The 15,320-nt window shown below is 33.8% G+C and overlaps 1 protein-coding gene across 3 annotated transcripts in view; it reads right to left on the reverse strand.

Moving 5' to 3' along the window:
* The window catches only part of LOC124359554 (NFX1-type zinc finger-containing protein 1-like), a 138,019-nt gene that overhangs the window by 54,014 nt on the left and 68,685 nt on the right, over positions 1-15,320 (reverse strand). For all 3 annotated transcript variants that reach the window (XM_046812398.1, XM_046812401.1, XM_046812399.1), the window contains exons 9-10: positions 6,757-7,069; positions 5,180-5,443 (exon numbers count right to left, since the gene is read on the reverse strand). In XM_046812398.1, coding sequence (XP_046668354.1) covers positions 5,180-5,443; positions 6,757-7,069 — 577 coding nt within the window. The remainder of the gene's footprint in view (positions 1-5,179; positions 5,444-6,756; positions 7,070-15,320) is intronic.

Raw genomic sequence — 15,320 nt, forward strand, 5'->3', positions numbered from 1 at the left:
TCTGTTTAAAAAAAATTTATACCAATAATGACTGGTTTTAATTATTATACAGTAATTCGGAAAATCAGGAACTTCTGATAACTGCATCTCAAACTACTCCTCCTTAGTGTACTTAAATGGTTAATCTTTTTGTTGAAACACCATCACGAAATTGTTGATACCAATATGATCTACTTCGATTTATTTGTATAAGTGCAACTTCTTCATAATCCTGCCTTATCTCATTTGTCTGAAGTCTTTACACCATGTGAGCCACAAATTATCTAACTGAATCCCGACTACAACACAACATTGTGAAGTTTAATCAAAGTAAGTAAGTTTGAAGAGTTTTAAAAGTAACTTTGTAAACTAACTCAGTGAACACCTAAATTAAAAAACATTCTTATAGTTGTTCCAATTAGGAAAAAGTCAGCCTTTATAAAAATTACTAATGGAAAAAACGTGAATCCTAGCACAAAAAACATCTTGAGAATGACACTCTTAACCCCTCAACTGATGTACATATTATGTTTTTGTGTGCTGCGCCCACATTGTTACTGCTGAAAAATACAAATTCGTTCTCTGTTCTTTGTCTGATTACGTATGTGTAACTAAGAAGTATCCTGCCATCTCACATCCATCAATCCAAACTATTAGAACTCCAAACATATTCTCTTGTTATTTGTGCTGCTAACAAACGAATTACATTTTAACTAATACAAGTCCATGTGCGATTGTAATCTGCAAAAGAATTTTAACTTACTTACATTAAAAGATAAAACCAATATTTAATACTTTTATTATTTTGTGAGGCCTTTCGATATCAAGGATATCTTCTTCAGACACATCACAAAAAGTATTAAATATTGGTTTTATGTTTTAATGTAAGTAAGTTATCAGTACCAATATAAGCTCCATCTACAACATTGCAAAAGAATTGTTCAATGAGAGTTGTGTAACTGTTTTATATTGCAAGAACTTACAGAGACAATTGTCATTGAATGACTGAGTATTTATAATGCAGTAATGAAAAAATGTTATAAAAAATAAACATTTTTAGCTTCAGAATTAGAATTAGAAAATCTTTATTTAAAACATCTTCAAGAAATGTAATGGCGTCAAATTTACAATAAAATAGATTGAATTCTTAATTTACAATGTCAAGGTGAAGAACTCTTAAATCCAATACGTTGTCTGGTAATGAATTGTAAATTTTCCGTCCTGCATAAGATAGTTTTTTGGTGCATTTACTAGTATGATGAGGAGAAAGGTGATTGTCATCCAACTCTTAGGATGTTGTAAGCATGGGATGCCCTCACCTCTTGGCAATTCCAGTTTATCCAGTTAATTTTCATAACTCTATTCAATTGGTGCAAACCAGGATAAAATTTTGTTATAAATTTTGGATCATTTTGGAAGTGATTTGGAATATTTGTAATCTTTTTAGGTTGTCTGAGCTACCGGCTCAAATATCTTTTTAGGGTATCCACTGTTACTAAAAGCTTTAGTAAGTTTGTTTTTGTAAATTTTGAAATCTGAAGTGTTTGTACATAAGGATTTGGCTCTAATGAAAAAACTTTTAGGTATGAACTTTTTGACATGATTTGGATGGCAGCTACTGCAATGTAGGTATTTCATTTCATTAGTACCCTTAACACATTGGAGTCTGGCTCGCTATTTGCTGTTTTTATAGCCTGGTCTGCATAAATTAATGGGTTTTCAGATTTTTTTTTTAGAAAACTGTTAAATATTATGTATATGATATTATATTTTCTTGAAAGTTCTATCTTTCCTCTTTAAATTGATATGTAAAACTTTATTCCTATAAAATCTAATTAATTTTTAAAAAAATTTAAAACTCACATTTTTTGAAGAAAAATAAAAACTCCTGCATGTCTTGTGTTACTTGAAAACTAACTTTTGAATAAATAAAACAAGTAATTACAATTTTTTTAATGCATTTAATATATACATATTTACAAATAATTTTAATTGCCAAAAAATTTCAAATGCTAAAAAAATCACACAAAATCCTGTTTAGTGTGATACTCTTCAAAACAGTCAGGTACGCAGAGTGCCACATTACAGTCCTTGCAGTAAGTAGAACCTGCTGAAATCTGGATCATCATCGGTGTCATTAACAATATTAGAGTCCGTATCTAACTCTAATTCAGCTAATATACTGCAATCTTCCATTGTTTTTTGAAATGCGCGCCTCTCCATGACTGTTGTCGTAGACAGACTGACGACGCACAAGGCCACGTCAGTCGATAAACAAAAGCCTCAAGCGGGTATGACGTAGTAGCGCCTAGCGGAATTTTTCTGAACTAACCAACAAAGCTGGCTTTTTAATGCAGCAGACGGCACTCGAATATCACTCGGGCAACTCCGTATATCAATCGGCAAAGCTGTGCTCGAGTCACGCTCGAGCGCCGGCCCAGTGATTAAACAACGGCGCTCGAGTCTGGCTCGAGCGTTAGACTCGAATGTGTTAACATGTATTTTGGTTTAAAAAAATATTATTTTCTAGAAATACTTCAACATCCCAAAAAATGATGATTTTGTGATAAATAAATATTTCAATTAAGTTTAGACATGAAAAGTTATTTAAATTATCAAGAAAAAAAAGATTAAGTTTCTTTAGATTCCAGACTACAAAAATGTTGTCTATAAATCAGAGCCACATCAAAGGAAAGAAATTTATAGTATTAATATATATATATATATATATATATATATATATATATATATATAATATATAATACTATAAATATTATATAATACTATTAATACAATATATATGTATAATATATATATACATTAATAATATAATTATTTACAAAAGCTATTGACAATGATGGTGGCTAAAATAAGTATAGTAATTAAAACAGTAATTTAAAAACAATAAATACATTAGTTGTAATTAAAAGCCATTGAAAAAAAGAATTAAAACAATGTACAAGAGTCAATTATATTACTAACACAAAACCATTATTAATCACATTAGGCCTACTGTACATTTGCTTCGACAACAGTAAGATAGTTTTTAATGCTTTTCTGCTTCTTTCAAACAAAGGAAAGTTTTAAAACATTTTCCTGGAGTCTCATCAGTATTAGAATATTGGAAGCTTTTGTGACCTGGAGCACTAACTTCTTTCTTATGAAAAAAGGTTTTTTTCTGCAAAAGACGCCAGAACAAACCGCTCTTATCTGCATTGTTTACCTGATCTGGACCCAAACTAATTTCTTCAACAGTTTATTTAAAATTTTTGAACAAAAGGCTCAACTGCCACTACACTACTTAAGAGTTTTTCTCCAGTTAAAGTTAGCAATCGGATTCCAAAGTGCCTTTTGAATTTATCCAACCACCCAACCCTGGCACGCAAAACATCCTTTTTCATAATTTTGTTGTACAACATTTTTTCCTTTCCATGAGAATGTGATCTGAGATAGGTGTGTGCCGGTTTCTTTCTTGCATGAACGAACTATAAACTGCATCTTCTGCTTGAGAAAACTCACCTGCTTTCGAAGTGTTCTTATGCTGGAAGAAGGTTCATTACCCCTCTTGAAGAATGATTCAATTTGTTCCTTTTTCTTCTTTATGTCATGAATTGTTGAACACCCAATGTATTCCTTAGACAAATGAGCTAACTTCCCAGCCTTTTCCGAACATTTTAAAAAGGCATACTGTACTTTATATTTAATTTCAGCGTGACATCATTACATTTTTGTGACATCGCACTACACTTGAATGTATTCAATACCCGTCTTCACTAAGCTCATCCGAGACAGACTCATTGTGTACAACTATCGGTAACAGACGACGACGTACCACTGTTACTATGAAGACTGCAATGTGCGCATCACGCTATACTGGCAGGCTGAAATTTGAAACCTACCAATGACTCATCGGTGCTGACAACATTGATGGATTATTAGACGTGCAGGAGTTCTGAACACTCAGATTATAGAGACTGTACTGTATATACTTAATTTACATTTTCTCGTGATTACATTAGTACTAAATATGATCAATATGACTAAAAAATTAATAATACAAATCATCCAGTTATCCAGACATTAGTATTTCTTGACGGTTCCAGGCTCCTCTGATTAACCGGATGTTAGCATTTATAGCTCTTCTAGAAATGTCTGAATATCCGGGTGTTAATACACAAAGGGTTAATGGACAGTTAAGTAGTGTCCAACTACTTTAAATTTATTTAACGCAGTTTGTGACAAAATATTGGTAGTCTTAAAATGGATCTTCAGTTTTATATATCTGTAGTCACTTTAAAAAACTTCTTAGTCTTAACATTTTAGAGATAAAAACCAAATAATTTACTTGTGATATACTATTTTACTATGTGCAATCTTATAGTAAACCATACAAAGTTTTATAATGTTAGGTTCAAAAATAAAAAAAGTTACGATGACATCAGTGTTTCTGGTTTGTAAGCACTAGGAGGTGTGCAAGATTCATCACTGACAGAGGAATCAGAGTATGAGAACTCCTGTCCTGATAACCTTCATTAGTAATCCTCTTTTAAATATTCAAGTGCAAAAGGACTGTTGTTGGTAATGTCATATAAATAATTTATTATTTCATAAATTTACAGATGGACATGGAATGTTCATGAAATCTTTTTTAATTTTTGCTTGTTTAGATTTACTTACATGGATGAGATCCAAGGCACTATGAAGCTCATTAATTAAGTTTAAAATTGCAAAAAAACCGTACTAATGAGGTTTAAAAGAAATTAGTTGTACTATAAAGGTACTTTCAACATAAGTTTTATGGTGATTTCAAGAGGGTTAGGAAAATGCATGTGTTATCAAGAAAGTTATGTTAGTGAGGATCGTGTTAACATGAGTCTATTGTATATGTCAAAATGTTTGTAGATAATCTATATATATATATATATATATATATATACAGTTCCAAGACAATACAAAATAATTACGTTATTTATATCCCTTTTAATGGTATTAATATTACTCTGTGGTAGTGACCATGTAGTAATATGTCAAAATGTTTGTAGCTAAAATATATAGTCTGAACCAAAGTAATAATGGCTAAGTGACTTACAAGGGCTATCCAGAAAGTATCTGATATTTTCATATTAGAGAAAAAAAAATGTTCGCATAGGTGTAAAATGAAATTACTCCCAAATAAATATGAATAAATAAACATACATACCAACTGTACACATCTTTTGGGGTCACAATCTACCGAACACAAGAATGGGCACTTGTGCCCACAAGGCAAAGTTTTGGTGCAAGTCTTCATGCAGCTAATTAGAGTTTCATCCTGACTACATGCCATCTTTTGTCTGTGGCCACAAGGCAGCTGGATTTGTATGAGTACGGGACAGTCCCCACACTTTTCGTAGCATTTCTTGGGACAGGCATGGTTGCGGCGACAGTTGGTGTTTGTATTGGTACACTCTTTCAAACACCGGTACTGTAACAAATAAATGCTTTCAGCACTCACAGATAAGGACATGAGGACTCAAAGCTTGCTAATCCAAGTGACAGCATTTGGGACTGGGATAGGTACAGTTGTGATGACAGTTGATATTTGTCTGGTACAACAATTCTTCAAACACATAATTTTAATGCTATTTATTTTTCAAACCAGAATTGTTTATCCAGTTTTAATAATACATTTAGTATACATTTAGGGATATACATGATAGAATATCAGATCTATAAAAAAGAAAATAAATATATGAAAATGGTTTATTTTATTGAAAGTGAATCTAGCAAATACAAATTATGAGCTAACAAACATATGAATTGTTTCAGAAAATAATTTAATTTTCTGTACGGGTCCAACCAACAACGGACAATCTGACTGATACAGATTCCTGACATAGTTAAAAAGATTAATAACTATTAATGGAAATCAAATAAAAATCTTTACGCATAACCTTGATATAGTTGATAAAAAAACAGGTAGTTTTAAAATTTATGTTTAGTTTTATTTATTTATAAGCTAATTTACCTTTAAAAAAAGTCTGTCCACATAAATAAGCATTCTGAAACCAGAAACAAAATTACTCATACATCTCAGAGGTACTGACTGGTTATGAATATGAATAATAAGTGTGGCTTTTCAGTTAGAGGAACTATATTTTATTCATTGCAGGTTACAAGTTTTAGGTACGAAAACCGTTTTACACTCCTATATAGTGGGAAATCTGCACTGTGCAATAGTACGGAAGAGAAAAATGCTATCGCTGATGGATCAGCCCTCAATCCTGAAAGGGACAAATAAAATTTACGAATAATCCCTGTTTTAAACATTATTTGTATTTTTAGGTAACAAAATATCTTTATAATAAATCTTTTTTATCAATAATATTTATATAAATACTATTAATTGAAGTACATTATTAATAAGGTAGGAATACACAACTTTAAAAGTCGCTTAACAGTCTTTGCTCAAGTTTATAGCTCATTTCATTTTTGAGATATCTAGCAGAGAGAAGGGCAGACAAGATCTGTTCGTTAAGGATATATGTGAACAGACAGACAGAAATACAATTTGTTTCCAGTCTCTTGAGTAAAACTCAACATATAGAAAAATATTCGCCTTTGAATAAGGTACTTTTGTTACAGAGATACAAAAACATGGAGGAATAATTTGGTTATACTTCAACATTATCTAGAGAAATTTAACCTAAGTAGACACAGCAAATTTGCTGCTGCACGATTCTAATCATAAAAGTGAGGAAACAATTTCAATCACTACTACACTTGTACCAAACTAACCTCCAGATGGTCAGGATCGTTCTCAACATGGCATTTCCAGACACATGCGTGACCACAAGGCAATCGGGAAGTGCAAGGCTCCGAGCAGAAGCTCAACTCTGGATCTTGATAGCAGGGCTTCCATACAAGATGGCCACATGAGGGAAGGGTGGCTTGTACTGGTTCCTTACATCTGACTGACGCTGGCTCCACATGGCACGGCAGCTCAGTTGAATGACCGCATGGCAGCTGTTTTCTGACTAGGATCACACAAGGCTGACAGGTTTCACTGCAGCGCAATGGGCACTTGTGGTTCTCCACTTCACATGGCCGTCTAGAACAGATTAAATATTCTATAAAAGATACACAATGGAGAGCAGAGTGGCTAACACTGGTTCCAGACAGGTGACTGACAGGCCTTTTGAACAAGGTCTCATAAGTCACTTACCTGTTTGTATCTAAATAAACGTTATTATATACTAATAAACACAAAAAGATAAGCGGATTATAACAGTATATATCTTTTTACTTTAGTTTTAGGATTTATTATAACTTCACACAATATTATAAACTTTGAATTAAAATTACAATCGCCTGTGATGACCATACCAGTGAGAGACATGATTCTGATGAGAGTAACGAATAAAAATAAAAATACTTATATATAAATATATATATATATATATATATATATATTTCAGCTTTTTATGATGTATATTATACATTTTCATTGTTATTGTATAATGGTGTTCATATATAATTTCCTTGAAAAAATAATACATTCTTTCCAGTAAAAAATTAAAATTAAAAAGTTCTACTTTCCCTCAAAACACAATATTGTATTGGTAATTTATAAGAATGTTTCAATAGCTTTTATCATTTATAATGAAGATAGATTATTTTTAATCTTCACTTACTTAACGAAGATGAACATTTCTTTAAAGTATCTTGGTTAAAGCCATGACATGCGTGTGTGTTTATATTATGCTCCTCTTTTTTGTATGTATTATTAAAAAATACAAAAAATTTAGTTTATTTAGTTATATTTCTTTTCATAAAAAATATATTTTACATTTGCAAAAACAATTAAATTAATAAAGAGCATTGGAGCAAATTATATTTATTCCTGTGTAACAACTATTTAGTTTCATATTGATAATTTTATTAAGAATTCATAAAGTTTATTAGTGATTTTTATAATTTTCAACAAAATATATTTTTGCAGCTGTGCACAATATTGCTATACTATCATATAAATATATTTTTGAGATATACTTTTCCAATTATTTTCTAATGCTCCTACAGGGCAACATTTATATAATATTGCCCTGTAGGAACATTATATTATAATACATCTAAGGTAAACAAATTTTGTATTATTTTTCACAGAGGACTGATTTAGAAAGTTTTGCTGTGGGGTTCGAGTAAATGTTTGGTCCAACTAAAGTTCAATAAACATAATAGTTTGTTATAATTAATGAAACTACAACTCACTGTGAAAAAAATCAATATGTAAAACTACAAAGTAAATTTTTAATCCAAACTTAATCTATTTAAAATGTGTAATATTTTGTTCAAGTACAAAAATAATAAAACACTACAGAAATAAATTATAAACAAATAAAATTTTGCACAAGAAAAAATAAAAATTTGCACTGACACAGTGAGCTCTACAAGCCTTGTCCTCCCACCACCTTTCTGACGGACTGACAGTAACTGGAGAGTTCTGATATGTTACAAAGGATGGTGAGAGGAGGTTGAATAATAATGCATAATAATAATGGTGATGACAAAGACAAAGCAGGTGACCATATAACCATAAGCCCCCAACAAGAAATTCAATTGTTAGGATGGCTACTCAAAACCTATTTTCAAATTCTTAGTTTTCCCGTCCGAAAATTTCTGATTCTCTAGTCTATTTTCAAGCCGAATAAACAACTATAATACTGTATTTAACCCTTACGTCAAGTGCAACTGTGATGGTTTATCATAACCAGTTGTATTTGCAAGAAATGCAGTGCTCTACCAAATTTTGTAGCTAGCGAAATGCAAGAAATTCAGTGACGATTTATTGCTATCACCTATTTTAAGCTCCTTAGTTTTTATTTCTGTGTCTTTCGATGTGTCGACATAACATTGCGTATGAGCATATGACTTTCCAAGTAACTTTCCTTTCTGTGATGTTTAGAAAATACGTATATCCAATATGGAAAAAACAAAGATAATTGTGTTGGTATTTCCAACACAGTGCTACCATGGGACAGACTGCAGTCCAGCATTGAGGTGGACAAACTTTCGGTACCAACAATGGTTTTGCCAATACACAGGGTTGGTCCATGTGATACTTTATCAAACACATTCATCTGAACTGTACTTAATTAATTTTTCCTTTGGGTAGGGCAAGCTTAAAATACCACGCTACTTCAAAGTAATTTGCCCAAATACTGGGAAATGAATATATTTAAAATTACAAGCCATAACCTCTACCTTCTCCTTTTAAATAATAGAACTGGTAGATTATAAAATGAGCTTCCAGAATATATTTCATGTATGTAAAAATGTATGGATATATTTAGATTTATAGGTAATCTATGTACAACAACACTAAGTACGATATATAGATAAAATTAGTGATTGCTTAATTTTCGCTGAGCAGGTAACGTCGCGCATAGAACCAGCAGACACGATGGCCTTGACAAATATAGGCATAAAAATATGAATATCAATTTAAATATTATTTATAAATCACAGTATTTTATTACTATATGTTTCAAAATAGTTTTTAAATACAAAGAACTACAAAAACATGTTTTACTAATCAGTAATTTGCATACTTCTGATAGTTTTTGTCCACAAATAGATAGAGCAGACTCTCGATGATGTGTTAAAATAAATAGAAAAAATACTAATTCTAGCTAAAATATTATTTTTATAACTACAGTAGTTTGTGTAATTTGGTACTTAAAAAATAGTGGCTTGTGAATTTATTGCAGTGTGAGGATTGGAGCTCTGTCTATGGTGCCTCTGTTCATGAAAAGTATGAAGCTTTTGATAATATTTTAATGTATTATTTTAATTTGGTATTCCCAAGAATTTAAAAAAGAAAAAAAATTATTTAAAATTGGGTAACCAATGAACAAAAATCTGAGAAAAATAAGATTTTAAATTTAACATTAGCAAAACAAACAAATTCACCAGAATTCTTTAATGAGATATTAAATAAAAATAAACTATATAAAGGTTTACTAACAAATGCAAAAAAGAGTTCTTTCAAAATAAAATAAAATTCAACCAGTGTATGTAAAATAACATGGGATATAATAAATTAGGAAACAGGAAAAAAGAAGGATGATATAAAAAATAACATATCTCTTAATGTAGGTAACGGATAGATCTCCAACTCTACACAAGTCAGTAATAATTTTAACCCTTTGAGTGTCACAGCGTCGCTAATTTTGACGGTACGAAAAGTGCATAAAGTACCAGCGTCGCCAATTTTGACGTTTCGTATTTCGATAATATTTTATATAGTACAAGATTATTTTGGCCAAATAACCAGACAGCTGTATTCAATATGTTCCAAACTATCAATAAATACGAGTTTTATGTTGTTTCTCTACTATTTTATCTGTGAAACTTATGTTGTTTGGGTACTTATCAAGAAGCCACTATTTTTGGACGAGTCCTTATCGGGGACAAAATAAATTACAGTATTAAAAACAACTGACTTTATTTAACCTATTTTGGAATTTACAAGTTATTATGACAATCAATGAAATCAAAAAGTATAAGAACAACGTTTCATTATTCGAAAATGTCAGGTCATTCGTGTGTCTATTTGGAGATGATTTGGAGATAGGAAGTATGACTCATCTAGTATTTTTCGATTCATTATGGAAGAAGGAACTTATAATGTTATAATGAAGTTTATTTTGATCTCTGATAAGGAAAACTCGTCCAAAAATAGTGGGCTGTGATAATACCAAAGTACCTGTGCGATGATTCTGTCTTCCAGTCACGCGACGTAGCATACGACTACCGTGTTGCGTAACGGCCTTTCTTGTTGTTTATGTGCCGATAACCAAGCATTTGAGTAAATACAAAATAAAATAGTAACTTATACAGTATTTTACTGTATTTCTTTACAAAAGTAATGTAGTGATTTGAGTTGTGTCCAAGCGAAAAACGTGAATTTTCAGTGTAAATATGTTAACAAGTATTTGTTTCTACATTTACTAATCATATTTATTTGTGTTATATTGATGTTTTATTAGATTTATTGGTAAAACTACATCATTACTAAGTAATTTGTAAACTCTGACAAATGAAGTACAGTTTATAAAATGTCGGTACCGGACAGCATTTTGTTAATACATATAATGCAATTTTTTTTTTAAATTCTAGAATAAGATATTACATATGGGTTTTATTTAGAATTATATGGCCTTTATCACGGTATAAAGAAAAAAAAATCTTAAAAATACCGTATACACAAAAATTAGGTTGAAACTTAACTTTTTATACAAAAGTAAACAATTTTTTTTATAAATACTGAAATTTTTATATTTTTATAAATCAAATTTTATTTGTAACGATATGTATCATATTCTGCATTTAATAAGAAAAAAACAACAGCAAAATTATGGAAATCTGTTAGGTAGTTATTTTACAACAGCTTTTTCCCAAAAGCTTACAAATACGCGAAAAACAGCGTGGCACTTTATGCATATGCCTTTGGAAAATACCCGTGGCACTCAAAGGGTTAATGATTACTTTTAGGTGTTATTGATAACTTACTCAAAAACAACCTGTACAAAATGAAGTAATAACACAAGGACACTTAGTCTCTGATGTACATGGTTCTGGCAAAATAACATTCAGATGTCCTCCAGTGACAAACAGAATTGTGTATGATCATTGATTCTCTTCAAAACAAGTCATCCAGTGGTTATGATAAGACTCCTATAACATTAATTAAATATTCAAAAGAAGTAGTGATTAAATTATTAGAGTATCTTGTAAATTCTTCCTTTATATAAGGTAATTCACCAAAAACTAAAATTTTCTCCGATAGTCAATACGAAGTCTGTTCACACACGGCTGCGATGTCTCGGCAATGTTTACAATTGAAATTTCAATAGCCGATATTGATCACCAGTTCTTGCAAACAACTGTCCGGCACTGGTTGTGGCAGTGCTCGCGAGAGCTCTTGCACCCGTTTTGACGCAATGTTTTACAGTCAGTTTACCGCGAATTTACAATTTTTTGCCATTGTAAACTCAGTTCAGCCAGTAGATTTGTATATGACCGTGATATCATAACATCACTTTCTCTGTTTGAACCTATGTAATCTATCAATCGGAACGTGTGTAAGGAGCAATCGTTCATAGACCAACCGAGGCCTTGGCCGCGATACGAGTGGTAAGCGGTGGGCGGTGAGCGCTGGACCGAGCGACGACTTAAAGTTTAATGTCTGTGTTGTACATGTTGGGAACACTAAACACTAGCCATGACAGACGTGAGTAGCAGGGAGGTACCACAAAATGTCTCTTATATGCCACCAATTCTAGACAATAAATTTTTCTCATGCTGCTCAACCTTCAGCTCATTCTGTCATTGCTGTGCAACATATCGGACGCAAACACGCCCTTCTTGGCATTACTTGTTATAGCTTACCCACTAATTCTTCTCCAAAAGGTATCTTTTCAAGCCTGGTAAAACTCCAAATGAAATTCTGGTGTACTCTAAAATTCGGGTTGCACCTCTTATCAATCCGTCAAACATATTACATTATTCAACAAACCAAATTATTAACCCTGTTTATAGGGTGAGTACTGTACATTTTAGGCCTATGCTACCTATCTAATACACGTCTTGTCAAAACACTATTTTCACTGAAGAATAAAAGTTGGACAACATTGATTGGTCTGGAGACTCCACTTTGATAACTGAATAATATTAAAATACTAAAAAACCCTTTTTTTATTGCGGTCACTACGACGCTACCGCTAGTTTAGTGCTGAAGTTCGGAACGATCGGTTGGCCAATTTTAAATTATCTAATGCTTAAGTATTTTTTTTAGGGGGGAGGGGGTGTCTTGTGGTGGCACAGACGTAGAACTACCCAAAATATACTCCACTACACTAAAGGCAACCCTCAGATAATGCTTGTGAACATATATCAATCTTCATTCACAATTTCACGATTCACATTGTGTAAAATACAATGTTTTGAAATTAATCAGTTCTTGATTTCAGGCTTTTTTCTTCCCAGTCCGTTAAATTTCCCACTTATTCCTGGTTCCCCAGTCGGGTATCCACCCTGATCGTATTACACAGGAAAGCATATTGCTCTAAGTTTTATTATCAAAATTATTTTCTCTGACTTTTAGTGTTTTTTTTTTTTTTTTTTTTTTTCCTTGGGGCGGCCTACTGCCATGCACTTAACCCATTGCGGATCAACGACGTGAGGGTGACGCGGAGCGAGGCGTGGACCAAAAGCACAATGACGTGACCCTCACGCGGATGACGTGGTACGGATGACTCATTTGTTTTGAACGCTTATCGCTGTTATAAGCCTCGGAGATATTTATAGTCTGTTTTCCTGGACTGGCTTCCTATCTTATCTCTGGTACTCGTCCACAAATACTCCCCTCGTTATCGGTCAATAACGTTATTATTTGCGACAAATAGTTTGTCTAAGGCGTACAGTCGTGGCGTTCGATTTTCCTTTGCCTCGTGTGCGTGTACGTAAATAAAATGGGTGACAATTTACGATCATCTGAATTAGATAGACTATTATTAGAAATTGGAAGTGATGAAAGTGATATCGATAGTGTTATTGAGGATGTAGACGGTTCTATCACGCGTATTTGTCCACGTTTTCATAATTACGCGGATACTAATGTTGACAGTGACGAGCGGGCTATCACACTAAAATCCACTACTAAGACAAAAGACAGTCTCAATACAGTGTAAATATTTTGTAAATATTAGATTAGTTGTTTCTTGAAGTGTCAGTATTATTACAACATTTTTTTATTGTGTAAAACATTTGATCCGTCCTACATCAAGCAGCTACAACACGCAAAAAACGTTAGTAAAAATGTTACGTACCTGTATTTTTACATTTTTTTAGTATAATATACTTGTTTAATATGATCTGTATAATGTTTATATAACATAAATAACAACATAAACAAACAAAACATGTATAATTAGCGAGCGCACTAATCAGGCAGGTAGGCGTGCAACCACTGCGGGTGCTGCGTTGTAATACGGATTAATTCGTACTCTAAGGCCCGCGCGCGCCCCGTTTTCACGATCCGCAATGGGTTAAGCCTCAAGGGCCTTTTGCGCACCCCGGAAACACCATGAGGCCTACCAGTCTACAACTTCAGCAGTTCAACAAACTGCCGAAAACCAAAGATGGCATACCGCTCTCTTGCTATTGCAGGGCAATCAAAGAGCAGGTGCTCAGCAGTCTCCTCCTGCTCATTACACCTTCCACAGAGCGGATCCTCCTGAAGGATGCCAACTCTGTGTAGATGCTTCTTCAGGTGACCATGCCCCGTAATGAGACCAATGACCTTAGAAGACATTGATCTGTTTAATGAGAGAAGGTCCGAAGCCACCTTGGAGGAAGGTGACTGTAATACCATTCTACTCACTCTCAAACCCGGATGCAACCTCCACCTTCTCCCATGCTCCGCGCGAATCCATTTCGAGACAACCCTATAGGATTCACACCTTTTAACACCGCAGAACGGTTGAGAGCCCGTCATGATTGTTGCTGAGCCCTGGTTGGCCAGGGCATCAGCTCTTTCGTTCCCAAGAATCCCCTCATGACCCGGAACCCAACAAACGGTTACATTGTTGATTCTGGCAAGGGAGGAAACGGTCTGATAGCAATCCCAAACCAGTTTGGATTTGATTGCGCAAGAATCCAGCGCCATCAGCGCTGCCTGACTGTCCGTGAAAATGTTAATCGTCTTGCCCCTATATCGCAGACGAAGATTCTCACGAGCACATTCCATAATGGCTGCGACCTCCGCTTGAAAGACTGTCGGATACGGACCCATAGGAACCACCAGCTCCCTACATGGTCTCACTCCCAGAATTCCAGCGCCTGTGCCGCTTTTTGTTTTGGAGCCGTCTGTGTACCATTCGAGCTCCGCTGGTGGAAGAGGTTTCTTCCCCTCTGACCAACCATCCCTTGAGGGTAAAATAATCCTAAAGGGTTTGTCAAAGAAAAACTTTTGTGGCATCTGATCAGAGATCATGTGCAAAACATCATCCTGTATCAGAGTGCCAATTCTGCAGTGCCCACCGCTGCAGCCCGACCAGAGTCCCGTCTGCTGAAGACAGTAGGCACTCTTCCTGGCCATAGCTCGAATGACAATGTCCAGAGGGGCGAGATTAAGACAACAGTCCAGAGCCGCGCCTGGCGCACTAGGAAAAGCCCCTGTGATAGCGAGGCAGGCCATCCTTTGGATACCCGCCAGACGTGCTACCACCGTCTTGGCTTCCGTTTTTGGCCACCATACGACAGCTCCGTACATTAGTGCAGGTCTGACCACGGAAACA

Source organism: Homalodisca vitripennis, chromosome 4 (assembly GCF_021130785.1).
Source record: "Homalodisca vitripennis isolate AUS2020 chromosome 4, UT_GWSS_2.1, whole genome shotgun sequence".
Lineage (NCBI taxonomy): Eukaryota > Metazoa > Arthropoda > Insecta > Hemiptera > Cicadellidae > Homalodisca > Homalodisca vitripennis.